This window comes from Myodes glareolus, chromosome 4, assembly GCF_982192425.1.
Source record: "Myodes glareolus chromosome 4, mMyoGla1.1, whole genome shotgun sequence".
Taxonomy (NCBI): Eukaryota; Metazoa; Chordata; class Mammalia; order Rodentia; family Cricetidae; genus Myodes; species Myodes glareolus.
In genome coordinates this window covers 82,078,879-82,100,113 of record NC_142029.1, presented here as the reverse complement: position 1 = coordinate 82,100,113, position 21,235 = coordinate 82,078,879, and the positions used below count along the sequence as shown (strand labels likewise).

Genomic DNA, 21,235 nt, shown 5'->3' with positions numbered 1-21,235 from the left:
AACATCTGTAGCTTAAATCAGTCGCATCAAGATTTCCGTCACTGTGTGTGTGATGCCTAACGAAAGGTAGGCTCCTAGAGCCCCTGCTCAGCTTGTAGGCTTGCAGGCGGTGCCACTGAAGAAAACAGTCTCCTCTTTTCCAGCCACTGTTCAGTGCATATATTCTCTCGGAGGGGGCCTTGTCAGTTTTAGCTTTCTGAGCTTCTTCAGTAGTTGCTTATATAGTGAAGGCCTGATATTTCTGCTTATCCAATTATTCTCCAATATTGGGTATTGAGAGAGTGTACAGATATAGTTGATTCATTTGTTTCCAATCTATTTCTAGTTGTGCCCTCTCTACAAATGAATTGGGACAGAAAAAGCTGGACAAATGAGAAATTTCTTAATTCCTGATTAACTGCTTTAAAGGAGAAAACTAGATGGGGAGGTTAGAGGACAGCTTTTGTAGTTCATTCTCTCCTGCCTTGTGGGTGTCCAGCTCAGGCTGGCAAAGTGCCTTTAATCCTCTGTCTATTTTCATTGACCTTACTTTGTTCTTTTTTCTGATTGTTTTTTTTAAATTTTTTTATTGTTTTTATTGAGCTATATATTTTTCTTTGCTTTCCTCCCTTCCTCCTCCTCTCCTTCAGTTCTCTCCTATGGTCCTCAGGCTCCCAAATTACTTAGGAGATCTTGTCTTTTTCTATTTTCCATGTAGATTAGATCCATGTGTGTCTCTCTTAGGGTCCTTATTATTGTCTATGTTTTCTGGGATTGTGAATTTTAGGCTGGTTTTGTTTTGCTTTATGTCTAAAAACCACTTGTGAGCGAGTACATATGATATTTGTCTTTCTGCGTCTGGGTTATCTCACTCAATGTGATTGTTTTCTAGATCCATTCATTTGCCCGCAAATTTCAAGATGTCATTGTTTGTTTGTTTGTTTTCTGTTGTTTTTTTCCATTGTGTAAAATGTACCACATTTTCCATATCCATTCTTCAGTCGAGGGGCATTTAGGATATTTCCAGGTTCTGGTTATGACAAACAGTGCTGCTATGAACATAGTAGAACACATGTCCTTGTGGTATGACTGAACATCCTTTGGGTGTATACCCAAAAGTAGTATTGCTGCGTCTTGAGGTAGGTTGTTTTCTAATGTTCTGGGAAATTGCTATACTGATATCCAAAGGAGCTGTACCAGCTTGCACTCCCACCAGCAATGCAGGAGTGTTCTCTTTACATCACTTCGTCTCCAGCATAAGTTGTCATCAGTGTTTTTGGTCTTGGCCATTCTTACAGATGTAAGATGGAATCTCAATAGACTTCAAACTAAAATCAATCAAAAGAGACAAAGAAGGACATTTCATATTAATCACAGGAAAAATCCATCAAGAGGAAATCTCAATACCTCAAATACAAGGGCACCCTTTATGCCCCAAATACAAGGGCACCCTCATATGTCGAAAAAACACTTCTGAAGCTTAAATCATACATTAAACCACACACACTAATAGTGGGAGACTTCTCACCACTGGACAGGTCAGTCAAACAAAAAATGAACAGAGAAATAAGAGAACCAACAGATGTTAAGACTCAGATGGACTTAGCAGACATCTATAGAATATTCCATCCAAACAAAATAGGATATACCTTCTTAGTACCTCATGGAACCTTCTCAAAAATTGACCACATACTCGGTAACAAAACAAACCTCAACAAATACAAAATAATTGGAATAACCCCATGTATCTTATCAGATCATCATGGTTTAAAACTAGAAATCAACAGCAATACTAATTCCAGAAGACCCACAAACACATGGAAATTAAACAATGCTCACCTGAGTCATCACTGGGTCAAGGAAGAAATAAAGAGAGAAATTAAGTATTTCCCAAATTTCTGGGACACAATGAAAGTAGTGTTAAGAGGAAAGTTACTAAACACCTACATAAAAAAGCTGGAAAAATCCCACACTAGTGAATTAACAGAACGTTTGAAAACCACAAATTACTTCTGCCCAGGGTATGACACTTCCCTTGAGACTGGTTCTGATGCATTTCTATTACTTTCCTTTAGTAAGTTTCCAAAATTTTAGTCTTGATGGGATTTCATTTTCTGAAGCAAGCAGATCCCCCTCCCCCCAACAAAACAAAAAGATTTATGGAGCCATTTACATTGGGTAGAAAGATACATATGTATATATTTAGAATGTTCTCTTTAGTAAAAATCTACTCCATCTGTTCACATAGGTTTTGAATGACAGTCTGTAATTGGACAGTTGCCCCATGAATGTATCTTTTTATGTTTGACCAAAACCAATTTTGTATGTGCTAGATATATTCAATTGTTTTCAGTCCTTCAGCTTAGATATAAATACAGCATTTAAATAGGATCATGCCTTCACCTGTTGTTATAATACAGCATAGCAGACAACACATCATTGTCCCAGGAGTAATAACCAGATGATTCTGTGGACTTGATAGTCAGAGATCTGTGCTCTCACAACTTCTCCAGCAATGCTTTCTTAATTTCCTTGTTTTTTTGTTTTCTAATAGATTTTTTTTTTCTTGCCAGCAGCCCTTTCCCCCAGTGTATTAGACTTGATTCAGTGTTGCAAGTTTCTGCTACGTTTGTTACTCAGGGTCTGTCCTTTGCTGGATGAGCAGTATTTATCAGGAGCATTGTTTTAGAACATTGCTGCCCTCAAGAATTTTTGTTTTAATCATTGCCATTTTCACATTTCAAAGGCACATATTATGTATTTCTTCTTGAGTTCACATAAGATATAATTAATATGTAGTTTTAAATTCGTGTGTGTGTGTGTGTGTGTGTGTGTGTGTGTGTACCAGAAGTCTATGCTATCACTTTGAGCCTGATTTTTGAGACAGGGTCTCTTACTGAACTTTTGCTCACTGATTCTGGCAAACTTGCTTTCACCAGCTTGTCCCAGGGATCATCCTGCCTGTGCTTCCCCAGTGCTGGGTTACAGACCCACAGTGGCCTAAAAACATCTTTTATTTAATTTGACAATCTCATACACATGTACAATGTTCCTTGATCTTACCTTTTATCAACTGTTCCTGGAGACTCCCAAACCCCCTTTCCTGCCTTCATGACAACTACTCCCCCCCCCCCGCCCCCAACCCAAGTTCACTGAGTCCGGTTAGTGCTGTTGGAGTGCTGATTGTTCCTGTTGGCCTGGTCTGGTGTGGATTCCTGGGCACTGTGACCATCGTGTCTGGTGAAGGCAGTATTTCACAGTACCCTACTGTCCCCTTGCACTCTGTCCACCCTCCTTCTGTGATAGCCCCAAACCTGGGGTGGTAATGGTGGTGATATAAAGGCTTTGTTTAGGACTAAGCGCCCAACACCCATTCTCAGCATCTCGATCAGTTTAGTCTGTTTTAACTGTTGTTCACTGTAGAGAAAAGCCCCTCTGGCCAAGATTGCATACAACACTAATTGATGGGTATAAACACAAATGTTTAGAACACAGTTTGACCACATGTCTATTTAGGAAGTCTACAGTGGTAAGTTCCCTTGTAGGGCCTAGGATCTCATAAACCAACTCACCCCTGCCACACACAAAGAAAAAGAAAACCAGATTCTGGAGATCTGAACTCTGATCCTCAGCACTTCACTGATTGAGCTATCTCACTGGCTCCCTCATTTAAAAAATGATGGGCGAATTTCATATTACTTTTAGTAGAAAACTTGACTTCTAAACAATGTTCATAAAACTTACCCTTTAGTAAGCTCAGGGAATCTGGACAGTAGAACAAGTGCTCAAGTGGGGAAGTAGCCATCTTTGTTCACTGCCTCTGAATGGTCCCTTTTCCAGTTTGTGAGGGTTGTGTGAGTTCTTACTCCTCTGACGTTTAGGTCTTATACCTTAGTCCTTTGTAGAACATTACACTCATGGTGGCTTTGTTTTGAAGCTAGTTTATGGTGGCTCTGTTTTTATTTTTGCTTGGTTTTAAGATTTGTGACTAAAATATAAATGGATCATAAATATCTGTCCGTTATAGTTAACTTGGAGGGTATTACATATTATATTAGTCCAGATATACAGAAGAAATTAGAATTGAACTAGAGAATTATTCAAAGATATATATTAGTTTCATATTGTGCTTTATATTATCATCACAAACTTAGCATTAATAACATGTTTAGAGCCTGATAAATGTCTCAGCAGTTAAAACCATTTGCAGTCAAACCTGATGACCTGAGTTTCATCCTTGTGACCTACAAGGTGGAAGGAGGAAACTGCCTCCTACAAGTAGTAGTCATTTGACCTCTGCATATGCATCCTTATAGGTGGTGTACATACATGCAGCCACACGTGCGCTCTCTCTCTCTCTCTCTCTCTCTCTCTCTCTGTGTGTGTGTGTGTGTGTATGCACACATCTATTCTCCCTCCCCCCCCCCTTTAATGTAGGCAGACACCTATACATGCATACACTCTCCCTCTCATTCTTTGTCCCTCTCTCCCTTACTCTCCCACCCTCTCCCCCTCACACCACATAATAAATAGATGAATAAAATGGAATAGTTAAAAACAGCATGTTTTTAACGTTTCATGTTTTCTATGGCCAGACCTTTGAGCATGGGTTAATTGGATCTTCTATTCATGATCTTTTGACGAACTTGCTATCAAGCATTTGCCAGTTTACTTTTTCATTTTGGGGCTCAATTGGCATAGAACGCACTTTTGGTGCTGTTTGGCGTCAGTATAACTGAGCATTTTACTGGCTGGTGGCTGCAGGTTGCATATTGTGGACTGAATGTCCATATTAGAATATATCAAGAAAGCCTCTCTCTGCAAAGAACATTGAGGATCTTCACAAGGAATTGCATTTCTCATAACCTTGCTCTCATAGTCCTTCCAATTTTGTTGTGTGAGCCTAGCTTTAACAGCTGAGATGTTTCTCCATCCCAGTCTCATATTTATTACCTTAGATATGTGCAAATTAACTTTCTGTTGTTTTAACATCCTAGTATGTAATAGTCTTTTTATTGTTCCAAGATAGCTATCTTTAGCTGCTAAAGATTGGCTTTTGATATATGGATTACTCCATCGTGGCTTTTGATATTAAGTCTGTAGGGGAATCTGTATCTCTCACATGCTAGCCAAATAGAGTTCTATGTGGCATAATACAATCACAAGAATGATCCATATCACTTTTGTTATATAATTAGTGATGTCTTGTAATTATTGACATATTGCATTGAAGAGAATAAAGTTATTAGCTGTGCTCACCTGGAAGGTAAGGTGATTGATTACACAAGCTTACTAATAAAAGGCAAAGTTATTGGGGTGTCACCTTTGGCTCTTTTTGCTGTAGACAAGATATAAATAAACCTCTAGTGATTAAAGTGGCATATTTCATTGCTTATGAATTGTTTTTATGCCAGGACCAAGCTGTACAGTATGTTGAAGCATGCTTCTATTTAAACTGGACTTTATACAAGCTAACGAGGAAGTCTCCTACATTGTACCTGTCCTCTAATGAGAGACCTGTGCCTGTTGCAGTCAGTCCCACCTCCTCCCCAGATTGTATTCATTAAAATTTTGTGAGCTCGGTCCTGCCTCAGCCTGATGTGTCATGCTTTGTTCAAGCCCATGGGAGGCCTGCACTTTGTGAGTGGAGACTGAGGAGGAGTGGATGTGGACGGGGGGGTAGATGGTAGGTGGGGGGCTGAGAGGAGAGGAGGGAGGGGAAACTATGGTCAGTATGTAAAATAAATGGAAAAATGTTAATTAAGAAAAGAAGAGTAATAAGTAAAATTATTTCACTATGAATATTAATTGTAAAACCCTATCTTAAGTAATAAATATCATATAACTTACTATAATTTTTTTACAAAACTATTAATTATATTGTAGTTACTTTTGCTGAAAGTCGCAAGCATAATATAGACATCAAAGATATATTTCTAGTTTAAATGTAGGTTTCATTTAGAGAATAGTTTTGGAAGAAGATAGTTTCCACACTTACTTGCTCTTAGCAGTGTTATATTTTTAGATTTTACAGTAACATAATTTTTTGTTTTTTAGACTTGTTTGTGAAGGCACTACATTTTCTTTCCATGGAATAGCTTCATCTCTTTGATTTCCTCATGTTTAATGCTAGTCTTCCAATTAATAAATGATTAGACTCTATGTTAGTTGCATTCCTGACTTGTTCTTATATGGAAAGATCTTCATGTTTGTTGATGTTCTTTAACTATAGAAATGACTATTTTATCTGGTGCTTCTTATGTGTAAGCGTGCTACTCTATTCCTGTTTTTCTTTTATGGAAGTGACTGCATATTTTGCTCTAATGGCCCATAACCAGCTTGCTCATTAATTTCCCTGTGGCTGTTGCCTGTAGACTTTGCCTAATATCCTAGACACTATTTGTGGAATAGGCAAGAAAATCAATAACTAAGATTTTAAGACAAATCTAGTTATTTTCCAGGGTTTGTTAAATCATTACACACTGCTACTATGCCTTTGCATTGCTACAATGCCTTTGAAATAAGCTTAATTTTTGCCATGGTGTACCAGCAAACTCTTCTGTAATTGGAATCATTTACATTTAACAAATAAGCTATCTTTACTTTCAGATGACTGTTGTTTTTCTGAATATCCCTTTTAAAATAGAGTTGTATATCTCGAAAAGTTGCACTTGAAGGAGAATATTAGTATTTCATAGATTTTTTTTGGTGAAATAATAGGTGTGTTAGCTCATTACCTGCATTGATTTATAAGTACATTTATGTTATAATCAACACAGTGATAATTTGATAGTCTTAGATATTACTCCGTTGTTTATGCTCTTCAAAAATCTATCCACTAAGTGCATTGTAGCATATTTTAAAAAATACAAATGGTAATATCTAAATTGTAACAGTAAAATAGCATTCCTAAAATATAACCATTTATTGTTTATAAACAGATTTTATAACTCATAAGACTGACTTAAAATGCAAAATATATGCTTTTAAAAACAGCCAACAATCAAAATTGTATGCATTTTTGAGATAATGGATAAATTTAAGAGCACATATTTCTCTGTACTTAAAAAAGTAAAGCAAGTCAATTTTTTCATTAGTTTGTTATATTTAAAATTTAGCAAATTGAAATTCTTTTAAAATATCCATGCACATGCTGATTGCCTAAGTCTTACTTGAGCTGTACTAAATGATTATATTATCATGGATGTGTTTGTATAATCTCAAGTTACTTTCTACTCATCCATATGTAATACCAAAATTAAATTGTCCTTTAAAATGTGTGTGTTCCCATCTCTATCTGTCCTATTTTCCCGATTGTGTTGCTGTAATTAAATAACTATGAACTAAAGAAACTTGGGGCAAGAAAGTTTATTTGCCTTAAGCTTCTGGGTTGTGTTCTGTCGCTGAGAGATGTCAGGGCAGGAACTCTGGAGGATTGAAGCTTACTGAATCACACTCTGGCTAGCTCCCAGGCTCATGTTTAGCCAACTTTCTTCTATAACCTGGACTGCCTGTCTAGGAAAGGTATTGTCCAGGGTGGGCTATATCCTTTTATCTCAATTAAGATAGTCAGGCTAATCCCTCACAAACAGTCTACTGACCAATCTGATAAAGATAGTTCCTTACTTGAGACTTTGTTCAGAAATTCAAGGCTATATCAAGCCAGTTGATGCTGACTAGAACTAACACTCTCCCTCCCTTCTTCCTTCCCTCCCTCCCTGTGGATAGTTAGGAGATCTTGAAGGAGTTGGTTCTTTCCTTCCATCATTCCCAGGATTGAGCTCAGGATTGGTAAAATTTAGTGGCACTGCCTTTCCTGATGAGCTATCTTGCAGGCCTCCAACTGTGATTTTGATCCAGGGTCTCTGACTGAACCTGGAGTTTCCCCATTTTTGGTAAATTAGCTGGCTAAGAATCCCTCAGGCATGCATGTACCCCACCTCCCCAGTAAGCTTATATTTGTCTGGCTGTTAAGATAGAACAAACAAAGAATATGAAATGGTGGTCTTTTCTTTATATCATACATGAAATATAGCCCCATCTGCTTTTTGCTTTTTACTTTTTGGAGATGGGTACTAGAGACTGAACCCAAGGCATTGTGCATGCTAAGCAGTCACTACCATAGGTAAGGCTATATCTGTAACCCTCATTTGATAAAAATTTTAATATGTTTTATATATAATGTATATAAATGCATGTACATATGTTTGCGAGTGAATGTATAGTGAAAGTTAGAGGACAACCTCAAGTGTTGTTACCTACCTTGTTTGAAGCAGGGTCTCTAGTTGTTCTGTGTACTTCAAGCTAGGTAGTTTGCAGGTTTCCAGGGATTCTCCTGTCTTTCTGTAGGTGGCTGGGACTACAGTTGAACGTTGCTACATTAGAATTAAGTAGGTTCTGGGGATCTGAACTTGGCTCCTCATACTTCATGGCAAGTACTTTATTAACTGAAGTACCTCCCTAGCCCCTCCCTCTTATTTTTAATTTTAATTCTAATATAAAGACTATCTTCAGGATTATCTAGAGGGTACCTTTTTATTTTTTTTTGTGTGTATCAGTATAAACATGTCAGTTGTTCATTTTATAATGAATGAGATTTGTGAATTGTTGAACTTTGCTTATGGCCAAAATCAGATGTTACTATTATGTATCCCCGAAGCTTAGCAGATCTCAAGAGGCACAGAATTCATTCTGAGCTCTGATCTCTAGTAGTTTAGGACATGTCATCACATCATGATACATATCTTTTTAATGCATTGAAAATTACCAAAGAACAGTGACATAATAAATTTAAATTGTTTTGATAAGTATTAATAGAGCATCAAATTTTCTAACTCATAAAATATTAACTGAAATTCTTTAATATTGAGGTGTAAAAAATTCTCATAAAATTTGGCGTGATTCTTCAAACTCAAGGTTAAAAGAAGAAATGATCTCTTGGAATCTGTTAATGACCATGGAGGGGAAAAATATCATGCAGTCAGTGAATTTGTTGTAGAAATGAATATAATCGATTAATGATTACATAATGTGCTCAACTTATTTATTTTAATATCTTTGATCAGTTTGGTGACTTATAAGCCCCAAGAGACAAGCAGCTTCATGATGCCATGTCTCAGAGCAAAGTACATGTCCTTTACCGTCCTGTATTGATGAGGAAACAGAAGGGACTTTGGTGTTGTTAGGGTTAGCTTAAGATAGGTGGAATTTTGTTTGTTTGCTTGCTTTTTGTTGTCTTTTGAAACAGAGTTTCTCAGTGTAACAGTCCTAGCTGTCTTGGAACTCGCTCTGTAGACCAGGCTGGTCAGGAACTCACAAAGATTCGCCTGCCTCTGCCTCCTATTATAGATTTGGAATTAATCAGATTATGAGTTTCATAGTGTTGCTTGAGGTATCTCAATATATTAGTAAAGAGTTAATTTTATTTTGATAGATTATATATCAGTTCATCTTGTTTATTTGCTTAAGCTTGAATGTCTTCAAAATTAGTTTCAGATAAGTTTTTCATTAGGAATATTGTTATTTAATATTTTTATTTATTAATGAGTCCGAAATCTGTCAGACTACTAAATGGCTTAAATAATTGAAGAATTTGGGAAAGAAACAGTCTAGAGCAAATTGTCAACAGTCATGATCAGTGGGTTCATTTGTGTTACACTATTCCTTTTTTTCGATTTAGTACTCTTAGTATTGTATCTCAAATATTACTTATAGAGAAGGTATTTGGGGAGGTGGATGGTAATTATTTTGCATCCTGCTAATATCTGTTTAAGACATTTTCATTTTTCCATTACTGGCTTAATTTCTTTTCTTGAACTTGAGATGACAGTTTGGAAGTCTGTTGGGGTGAAGTCCTAGACAGTATGAATAGAGGCGGAACAGTGGCTTTGCAGCACACATTTAGTCAGGAGAGGGCTTTGTTTTCACAGAGCTTCTTTTCTCTTCTCCCTTGTTCCATCCTTTCTTGTGATTTTCTTTTCACTTGTCTCCTTTTATCCCTGTAACTGTCTTAAGTCTATTTTGTTCTTGTGTGCTGTCTCTTGACTTGTAGTTGTATTGGAAACCAATTAGGTTTCCTGTCTCTTACTGCTGTTCTTTCCTCAAGTGACACAAGAAAATTCAACCTCTCTCTCTCTCTCTCTCTCTCTCTCTCTCTCTCTCTCTTGTTTTTGTGCTAGGATAGATCTTTTAAGGGCAATAGTAGATCTTGAAAAATTCATTTAGATTGGGATTTTGGTCAATGCTATTTGCTTTTTATTTGGAATGACATATAATTCCCACCTTTTGTAAAAAGAATATTTTCTATTGATATAATACTGTCATATATACAATGAAGATAGAAATATATATCCTGGCCAACATGTTTTCTCTTTTTGGTGAATTCTCTATTGAAAACCATATGCCTGTGTTCCTGTGTTGTAAAAGGGGAGCTGGCTGCTTTCCGTCCCACCTGGCTCCCAGCCACCCGGCTAGCTTTACCCGAAATAATTACACGGAAACTGTATTTATTTAAACACTGCTTGGCCCATTATATCTAGCCTCTTCTTGGCTAACTCTCACATATTAGTTTAACCCATTTCTATTAATGTGTATTACCACTTGACTGTGGCTTACCGGCATGAGTCTAACCAGTGTCCTTCTCAGAGAGAAGAGCCATGGCGTCTGCCTAACTCTGCATTCTTTCTCCCAGCATTCTGTTCAGTCTACTCCATCTATCTAAATTCTGCCCTATCAAAAAGCCAAGGCAGTTTCTTTATTTGACCAATGAAGGCAACACATAGAAAGAAGACCCTCTACACCATGCCTGTCTCTGAGGAAGATTCTAGGCATTAGTGTTTATGATGTAGACTAAATCTTCCTATAATAAATATTCCTGGAATTTACTTATATCAGTAGAATGGTGAACTCAAGAAAGAAACATAAACTTCCAAGTTTGATTGCACAAATTTGGTGTTTGTTGTACTTCTGTCCGTTCTAGAAGGAGTCTAGTGATAGTTGGAAGAGGCCTGTGATAAAGCATTGTGAGGAAAAGTGTGTGGGAATTCTGAGTAGGTTGAAGGAAGAGGAACTTAATTACTCCGCGTGTTTGTGGCGGGTTTACACACACCTTATCTGGGTAAACAAGGCCACTGCTTTAGTGTCTTTCAGTTTAGTTTTTCTTCCATCTTATCACTCCCTGAAGTAAGATAGAAAATGAGGATGATAATATTTACAGAGAAGATACATATATATTTTAGAGGTAGTGGCAGAGAGGAGGAGGAGTAAGCACAGCAGTTAAAGCCTTCATGCCACCAGTTGGAAATGTCCACAGAGTTACAGGAAGGGCTGAAGAATAGTGTTTGTCCCTAAGAAAAAATAATTTTAGAAATCTTTTCATAAAAATCTTTTTGGTAGATTGTAGCATAAATATTAATGTCTATCTGATAAGCAAATCTTCTCATAAGCCATATATGAATTAAATGTTAGTAGCTTACTAAACATAAATTGACGTTTTTTGTGAGAGAAGTAATATAATTAAATGCTATAGATTGTACAAATCAAGAATAAGAAATATAAAGTGTTATTAGCAATATATATCAGAAGCATCAGCGTCAACTTTCTGGTACTTAAATCATAATTTTATTGTATGCATTATCTGATTTACATTAACTTAGGATTATCTTGCTGTGATAAGCACCATGGGGAGGAAAGAGTTTATTTCATCTTACACCCTGTAGTCCAGGGAGAGCAGGGCAGGAACTCAAGGCAGGAGCCTAGAAGCAGAAGAGCTGTTGCAGAGGCCATGGAGGAACATTGATTGCGGGTAACTCATGGCTTGCTCATCCTGCTTTCTTCTAGCACCCAGTATCATCAGCCCAGTGGTGGCATCACCCACAGTGACCTTGACCCTCACACTTCAATTTTGAGAATTTTCTCAATTGAAAGACTCTCTTCTCAGATGATTGTAGATTGTGCGAAGTTGTCATAAAACTATCCAAGATAATAAAAACATGAAAAAATATCTAAAAATATATTAATAATGTATTTTAAACTGTCTTAATAAGTTGGTTGTTTTTAATTTAGGGTGTTTAATTTTAATTTATTCAACATAGATGATATCTACTTAAGTATATTATCATAATGTCATAGTTGTGCATCTTCCCAAAACCTGATGATTCTTATTTTATTCTTCTTTTTTCCTTTGCTGAGTGCTTCACTGTAGTACAGAAGTGAAAACTAAGAAGCCCATGGTCTAGTATACTGTGAAATAATCCTGTATCAAATCGACATGAACTTATTACACAGCATGTTTCCTTTTATTTATTGCTTAACCTTCTCACAATCTGTGAGAAAGTAATAAGACATTAGTATCCTCAATTTATAGAGGATAGTTAATCTTCACATGGTTCATAATTGCAGAGTTTACCACAAATTTTCTTGACTACTATGTCAAAGACTTTTTAAAAATTTTTTAGTGTTTTAAACTCTATGAATGTGTGTGTATGTACAATTATGTGCTGGTACCCTTGGAGTTCAGAGGCTTCAGTCCCATGGAGCTGAAGTTAGAGACAGTTGTGAGCCTCATAACGTGAATGTTGGAACTGAACTCTGGTCCTGTAGAAGACCAGATTTCATTCTTAGCTGCTGAGCAAACTCTAGTCTTATATCAAAGGCTTCTTTTTCTGTCTATTCATGTAATAGAAGCTGCACTGTATTAGTCAAGTATTGCCAATTGCTACTACTGGCCTTAGCCCATGGAGAGTTACCCAACATTTCAAAAGCATGATTTATTTACTGTTACTCATCACAGAAGCCATGCCATGGTCTTTCACATTCCTTTTCTCAGTGACTCACTCAGTGTTCACTAGTATAAGTAAGCAGTAGTGTTGAACTTTTAGTATGATGCTATAGTGTTAAAGGTCTATCAAAGTACTATTAGGTCTGTTAAACTATATAGGTCTGTTAAAGTACTATTAATTCATCTTGTCTTTGAACTCAGTTTTTCATAGGATATTTTTCTGCATTTTAAATTTATGTACATTGGTGTTTTACCTGCATATGTTTCTGTATGAGGGTTGTTTGATTCCTTTGAATTGGAATTACAGACAGTTGTGAGATGCCATGTGGGTGCTAGGATTTGAACTCAGGTCCTCTGGGAAAGCAGTCAGTGCTCTTTTCTGCTGAGCCATCTCTCCAACCCCTAGAATAAATTCTTATAGCTGTTAGAAGGATATTGAATTGTAAACACTGTATTAGTCACTTTGCTCTAAGTTTATATATTCCTAGTCTAGACATTTAAATTTGCATTTGTTAATTTAGTAATAGCTTATGCTTTACCTAGGAAACAGCTTCATCTTAATGACTGTTTCTTGCTTTATCCTGTTGTTTCTGATGCTTCAGCATTTTAAATAGCACAGTTTTAGCAACAGAGCAAAATGAAAGGTTTTGCCTAGTGCCTTTCTTGTTCACATGTAAAGCCCCGTTAGTCTTGAGGGAGCTGTTAGTTAAAAATACCAGTAGTTCAGTTTCTGAACAGTGTTTTAGGTGCTTGTGATTGCCAGTGAGAATAGAATGTATAGTCATGATTTGGAAAATTTATTGCTGTATTGCAACCACTTTTCTAAATCTTCTTTTTTCTTCCTTAAGCAGAAAAAGGAACCTTCTAAATCCAGTGTCAAGAAAAAATTAACCAAAGTTGCAGAAGCAAAAAAAGTAATGAAGAGAAATTTTAAAGTCAATAAGAAAATAACATTTACTGATGAAGGGGAGGTAAGATTCTGTAAATGTGTTATTTCTGAACTGTGTCTTAGGGAATGTGGAGCTTGGCTTTCCTGCTGACTGGCCATTTATTATTTGAAAACAAGTGTCTCCAGAGCACGCTGGCCACTTCTTTTCCCTGTTTCTGTAGGCCTTTCATCAGCTGTGTGGTGTGGGCAAGGATTTTCGTATGCAGTAAGCTGAAGTCCTTCCTGATGATACCAGCAGTGAGATGCTGTTAAATTCCATTCTTTATAGGGAAGATTTTCCCATCAATATTCATCAGAGTGTTTCCTGGGAACAAGCACAAGAATACTAACACAGTTACTTAGATGCTCTCATCTTAGCATGACTCTGTAAACTGCCCGATTTGCACTTCCTCAGTTATATATGCTGTGTGTGCATGTTCATTGCTGGCTGGCCCATGGAGGAAATTCTCTGCCTTTTACTTAGATTTCAGACGTAGGTGCCTCCGTCTCATATTTCCTTTATCTGGGTCTGATTCTAAATGTATCTTATCTATTCTTATTCTATCTTATTCTCAAAGAGGTCATTATTTTAAGAATTACTGTTTTGCTTTCAAATGGTCAAGTAAACCTAGGACATCAAGTAAATTACCCAAAGGATGAAAACTAGTTCCTGGCATAGCAAGGTCTTTGGATTTTCATTTCATGACGCCATTCTCACCAGCCTACAAGTTTCCTGACCATTCTAAAATATCACACAGTACTGTTAAAATCTCATTGCTTTTTGCCTTCCTCCCTCCCTCCTTTCCTTCCTTTCTGGAAATTATTATTATTATTATTATTATTATTATTATATAACCTCACAGTCTTATTTGATGATTTTAACTTTCTTTTGTACTTATCTACAAAGAAAGGTATTTTGTTTGCTGTTGGATTCCTAGCACAGGGCATAGAACCTAACATGTATTAAACACTCAGAATAATGCTTAGTAATCCATTACTATAGTAAAATATAAATTTTCCATATTGATTAAAGAATCATATCATATATTTCATCATTATGGAAATGTTGCTGAAATAGCCTCTATCCACAGGGTTTATTTTCCTTTTTCGTTTTGAATTTAAAGAATTTGGTGTTATTTGGAGGTATAGGAATGAGCTGAGAAATAACAAGTAGCAGTGTGATTCAGAGTTGCCAGAAGTGGAAGATGAAGCCATTAAAAATAAAGCAAAATATTTGTTATAAAACCACTGTAGAGAACTGCGCACCTAAGAAGTGAGCTAAAGGAGAATGCAGTCATGTCTAAACCCCTTTAAAATTAGTGCTCTTACCCTAATGAGCTTACTGTGCTACAGAGTTCAGCTGCACAGATTACAGTAATTAGCTCCAAGATGATTATAAATCTCTCAATTGTACATTGCTGCAATGTACACTTGTTACTAAGAGGAACTGTTTGTGGCTATGCATGATATTGAAACTTCTGAGCCTCTAAAAGATGGGCTGTGATTTGTTTAACCCACAGAAAGGTATACTATATTAATTTTCCTGTGAGTTGGCTTGGATGAGATGTCTGAGTGTTGATGTTATCTCACCATGAATCCCGTTCACAACGTTGGGGCCCAGTGATTACTGACATAGTTTGCCATGCAGTTCCTTTGCTACCACCATTGGCTGCCAAAAGAATAAGATTATGGAAATCTCACCTTGAACGGCGTCAGTACCGAGGATGTATGAGTAGCTGTGAGAGGTTTATCTGAAAATTTATGTTTGTCTGACGATTATTTAGCATACTTTCAAGTTAGAAGTACAGGCTTTAGATGCTCTGGCAACCAGTTTTTAATTTAAAACTTTTAAGTTAAGGGAATAACTTTGTCTAAATTGTTTAGAGCTTGTACTTTATAGTGTGAGACAAAGGAAATTATTGAGTTGCTTCCCTTTTTTTTTTTAGATCTAGAAGGGGCACAAGTGTCCAGAGAATAATAAATTTACTTAGCATGACACACTAAACTAGTGAAAAAGTTTGAACACTCAGCCAAGTCTCCTTTTGGATCCATTTGCTTGTCACTTTGTTCTTATCCATAAATTGCGGTGTGGAATTATGAGCAGTCTCTGAAACCCAAGCCAGTTTTCTCCTTTATAGTTAGTTACTTCACTCTGTAATATTACTTGATATATGCATGACTCATTGGTGAGTTTTAATTATCACATATTGTTATGGTCTCTGAGGATGAATGAGAAAACTATATAATAAGTACTCATAAGGATATTAGATTTACCAAAAGAAACAGGAATGTAGAACAATACATTTTGATGAGCCATGTAAGAGGCTTAACTAGGTACCTGGGTGTAGCTCAAAGGACATACAGTGTCACCCAGTTTTCTGCTCTGTGCAGATGGTTTCGAGCTTAGTTGCAGGAGGACAGAGTATTAACAACTGTCTTGGGAAGTGTTTTTATTCTGTAATCACCTTGACCAAATACTTGTGTGAAATTGTTTTTAATCGTGTGCTCACAGTATAATGGCAGTATTGCCTGGGCTGTGAAGGCCTTTCTTTGGTATCTTACTTTAATTATGAAGTTGATGAGAAGGTTTAATAACACATTTAAGGTGGGCCATATGCCTCATTTTAAATGGATATTCAAAAGCAGACTGTTTCTGTAGACACCCCGTCCATTGTACCCTATACTTAACTTTTCCTGTCTTTAGCTGGTTCAGCAGTGGCCACAGATTCAGAAATCTGCTTCTAAAGATGAGGAGGAAGAAGATGATACTGGTGGTATCAACTTAGACAAAGCAAAGGAAAGGCTTCAGGAAGAGGACAAATTCGACAAAGAAGAATACAGGAAGAAAATTAAAGCAAAGCATCGGGTAAGCTTCATTTTGAATTACAGCTGAGTCCCTACTGTGTCTCGCCTCTCATTCATTGGAAGTGCATTGTTAGCATGACTTTAGTTGCTGTTCTCACCGACACTGTCTCTGTGGCTGATTAGGCACTGTATTCGTTCCTTTTGTTCTTCTGGAGACTGTGCGATACTGAGTTGCCACTGAAATCAGCTTTTGTTTATGTGACTCAGATAGTATTACTGTGTTTTAAAGGTACAGTTTGTGTGCTAATTAGTAATGTCCTTATCAACCACGTAGTTGAGGGTGGCTACTTAAGGTTGTATTGTATGGTTATGTTTTAACCCTTTTGTTTGTGAATGTACTGTATGATGTGCGACAACAATGAAATCATCGACTCTTGACTGTATAATTGAAATTCTTAGTTTGAGATTATTGGCGTTTCACATGTAATTGTAGGAAGTACTACAGAGACATCCCATGTTCTCCATTTCTAGAATTTTATTATTCCCAGAATATTTTAATAAGTGAAACCAGATATAGCCTTTTGGGATTGTTGTTTTGCATTTAACATTATTTCATAGAAATTCATCAAATTGGTGCATATCAAGACATTTTCTTTAAAAGATGTTTAAAAGATTTATATTTATTTTATGTGTGTATTTGCTTGAATATATGTATGTACACCATGCGTATGAGTAGTTCCTGAATTGGCCAGAAGGGGGCATTAGATACCCTGAAGCCCTGGAGCTAAGTTACTGTTGTGAGCTGCCAATAGGGTGCTGGAAACCAAATCTGTGTCCTCTGAAGGAGTTCCAAATGTTTTTAACTATTGAACCATCTCCAGCCCTCTATATTATCTTTTTCATACTGTATTTATCTATTGTTTGGATGAACTTGGGCTTGATTCATTAATCACTCACCGAAGGACATTGGTATTGTTTCCAGACTTATTTTATTAGCTAAATTTCTTTTCATACTGATTGCTTTATTATATCTTGTAAAAGGGACTATTTCTGTATGTATAAGGTTCTGGTGACCTTAAAGTTCAGTTCTCTGTTATATTTGTGGGGGACATAGGTATTACTGTTCTGTCATACAATGTAATTCCCCCAAAGTGGGATTAACCACTAGATTAATGAGTCAATTAATGAGATAAAGCGTATGTTCATTTTAAAATATCTTTTTGAAACATGCCTCTAAAACAGCGAATGACTTCAGAATGGTACAATATAATATTTGAGAATCCTTGCCATATTATTAAATTTTATTTTCAAAACCTCTCATACTTTTGGATAGGAATATTATTGATATAACCTTGAAAAGGATTCTTGTAGATTTTTTTTGCTTTTTTTTTTTTACCTTGTAACTACTTAATGGTCTAGATCATACTCTCCTCTTATAAAGATTATGATTTTTAAAGACTTAATGCATCTTTACTTTAAGTATCATTTGACAGAACCAAAGAAAAAAGTGTATATTGAAGATTATAGAAGTATCGAAATGAGTGTTGCCAAAGCATTTTATACTGTGGAACACAAATAGAAGTGATTGAGATTGGGCATTTGTGTTATTGAGAGAAACAAATATTTCTTGAATTACTTCCTTTAGTACAGTATGTGAATTGAAATTTGATATTATATGTTAAGATCTTTAGAAGTGCTAAACGTACCAACAGCTTACTTGCCATAGTTTAGTTTACAGTCTGCTATGAGTGTTTATCTAGGAGTTAGGTTGAGTATAAAGAAATATGAAGAAATGTGAAGAATTTGCATAAAACAAGATTTTCCTTCTCTTTTCTCCCATGTATAACAACTGTCTATAGAATGTCAATACTAAAACTTTTAGAGAGTAAATTTAAACTGGACTATTTATCCATGTATTCACAATGTGCAGCTAGAACACTGAGAATACATGATCCTCAGCCCCCAGGAAAACGGTTTGAGTGATAATTAGCTGAGAACATGTTTGCATTGAACAAAATGTCTTTTTCCATTTTTTTCTTTTTGAATGAGTGATATAACGACTTGGTCTTGAAATCAGATGATGAAAATGGCCAAATACCCTGCCCTCACTGTTCTTCTATCCTGCTAGCTGCTTACCTTAGTTACTTTTGTCTGGTTGAGACAAGTTCTCACCAGTTCTGCAGGCTGACCCACAACTTGCTGTGTAGTCCAGTGTTGCCTTCAGCTCCTTATCCCTCTGCTTCAGCCTTTTGAGTACAGGTATTGCTGCTTTGCATCAGCATGTAGGCTGCTTTAACTTTTAGTGCACCACTATTAAGCAAGGTAGTAGAAAGTCAAATATGTATTTTAAATATTTTTATTCATTTTTATCAAATACGAGAATGTTAAACACTAAAGATTGAGTAAAATTTGAAAAGAAAAACCACCATGAAATATGGGGTGTGACTGAATAAAATTTTATGTGGGAGGAAGAAACACCATGAAACTGATCACATGCTTCTGCATTTGGCTTATTTATAAATAGATGTCATTTGTGAGTTTCATAAGTTCCAGAATTTTTAAATGCATGTTTAAAATATTCTAGGATGATAATTTCATGTTAAGCGATAATTCCTTAAGTGAGTGTAGTCTTAATGATTTAGTAGTGCTTCCTCTTATGAACTAATGACTGCTTTTGGGTCTGGAGAGGTGGCTCAGCAGTTTAGAACACTTGCTGCTCTTTCAGAAAAATGAGTTTGATTCCCAGAACCAAGAACCCTCTTGGTGGCTCACAACCACTTATAACTCTTTCCCAAAATATCTGCTGATCTCTGCTTGCACAAAGCATGCACGTGGCAACACTCATATTCAGCCAAAAAGCTCACACACATTAAGTAAATAACAAACAAATAAATAAATTTAAGAAAATGCGTGGTGCATGTTTTGAATGTCCTCAGCTATTGTTCCGCAGGTCTCAGGTCCTTACGCTGGTCCAGTTCTTCATTCTCTGTCCTAATACACCTGTCATTGACTCATGCTTTTGTCTACTAGCCACTGGAAGCTATAAAATTCCATCTGTGACAGAGGTATTGATCCTTTTAAAAAGGGTTTAGAATACTGAGATATAAAGGTCTTTTTATTTAATTCTTTTGTAACTTAAGTTTTCTTATATTTTTATATTTTAATTTGTATTTAAAAATTAAAAAGAAAGGCTATTTTGTCCATATGTATGTCTGTGAACCATGTGTGTACAGTGCTGGTAGAGGCATTGGATTCTCTGGAACTGGAGTTTCAGATGTTTGTGAGCCTTTGTGTTGGTACTGGTAACTGAATTGAGGTCCTTTGGAAAATCATCAGTTGCCCTTAACAACTGAACTCTCTCTCCAGTCCCCAACTGTATTTTGATATGAATAGTTTTACATATTTAGAGGCACAGTGTGATGTTTTGTTGTATTATACATTGGAGAATGATTAACTTTGGCTAACATATCAATCCCTTCAACTCATTCTTTCTGGTGTGAACATTTAGAATCCTTACTTCTGTCTAGCTACTTTGAATATATAGAAGTTTATTTATTTATTTATTTTTGCTATAGCCACCACTCTATGTAAAAGATTCCTAGAACTTACTATGTCTGAATGAAATTTTGTGTTTTTTGACTAAGAGACCTCCCCCACTCTATTTTATATTTCTGTCTGTTTAGGTTTTTTATTCCACACCAGTGATACTGTTTTTCTGTGCATGCCTAACTCACTCGTCATTATGTCTACAGATTCTCACAAATGGCAGACTGTCCTGCTTCTTGAAGGTTGAATAGTTTTCTATTCTTTACACACATTAAAAAATCCATTTGTTCATTGATGTCACTTTATATGAGTATCAAGATTTTAATTTTTTATTATGGGTAAAAGACTTATAGTATGATGGTATCATTGAGAGTAGAGCAGAGCTGTTCTGTGCAGAAACATAACCGACCCCAGCCTTTTGGTGCTTTCTGTAACTGTTTAGGTTATTTAGCAATTTTATTTTATTTTATTTTATGAGCTTTCACTGAAATATTAAACACTGTTTTATTTCTGAGTCTTACTGGTAGCTGTGGTCAACATCTACAGAACATCTTGAAATGTTCATCAGAAATAAAGATATAGCAAATGTTATACTCTGACACAGAGACAAAGATTTTATGATACCAGCCAAAGCTGTTCTTACTCTAATGGGCTGGACATTTGCTCTATGCTGTGATGCCGTTTCAGCTCTGCAAAATTACTTGTGTTTTCCTTGATCTCTGCTGTTACAGCTGGGGATACAGAGAAATGACCTCAAAGAAGGCCTCGTTCTCGTGGAGTGCTCTGTGAAAGCTTTATTCATGTTAGATTGTGATTTAAAGAGGACGGTCATGTCAGGAAATGGTTCTGGATCGCTTGTGACAGTGGTGCACATTTGACTTTGTTTCCACTTAGTTATGAACTTTAGAAAAATAGGGAAGAATTAAAGGGACATTTTAGAAAATTTGATTTGTCACTGGTACAGAAATGATTTGATATAGAATCTGAGTGGCTACATTTTAAACCATATGTAATAAGACAAGAAGTAGGGAAGCTGTAATAAACCATTTTAGAAATTGTACCAAGACTAGTAACAGTAATAACTGGGCTCTGTATTAGTGCTTTATATGTATCCTGCCATTTCATGCTCACAATTAACTTCTGAAATAAGAGGGCCAGCCTCCTTCTAGAGTATAAAATTAAGCCTTAGAAGGGTCAAG

The 21,235-nt window shown here is 36.2% G+C and overlaps 1 protein-coding gene across 2 annotated transcripts in view; it reads left to right on the top strand.

Moving 5' to 3' along the window:
- The window catches only part of Ddx10 (DEAD-box helicase 10), a 164,673-nt gene that overhangs the window by 73,461 nt on the left and 69,977 nt on the right, over positions 1–21,235 (top strand). The window contains exons 14-15 of one of the 2 annotated variants that reach the window (XM_048417170.3): positions 13,609–13,728; positions 16,390–16,551. In XM_048417170.3, the coding sequence (XP_048273127.2) occupies positions 13,609–13,728; positions 16,390–16,551 (282 nt within the window). Of the gene's footprint in view, positions 1–13,605; positions 13,729–16,389; positions 16,552–21,235 lie in introns of both variants that reach the window. The other variant, XM_085688759.2, reaches the window with a different exon arrangement.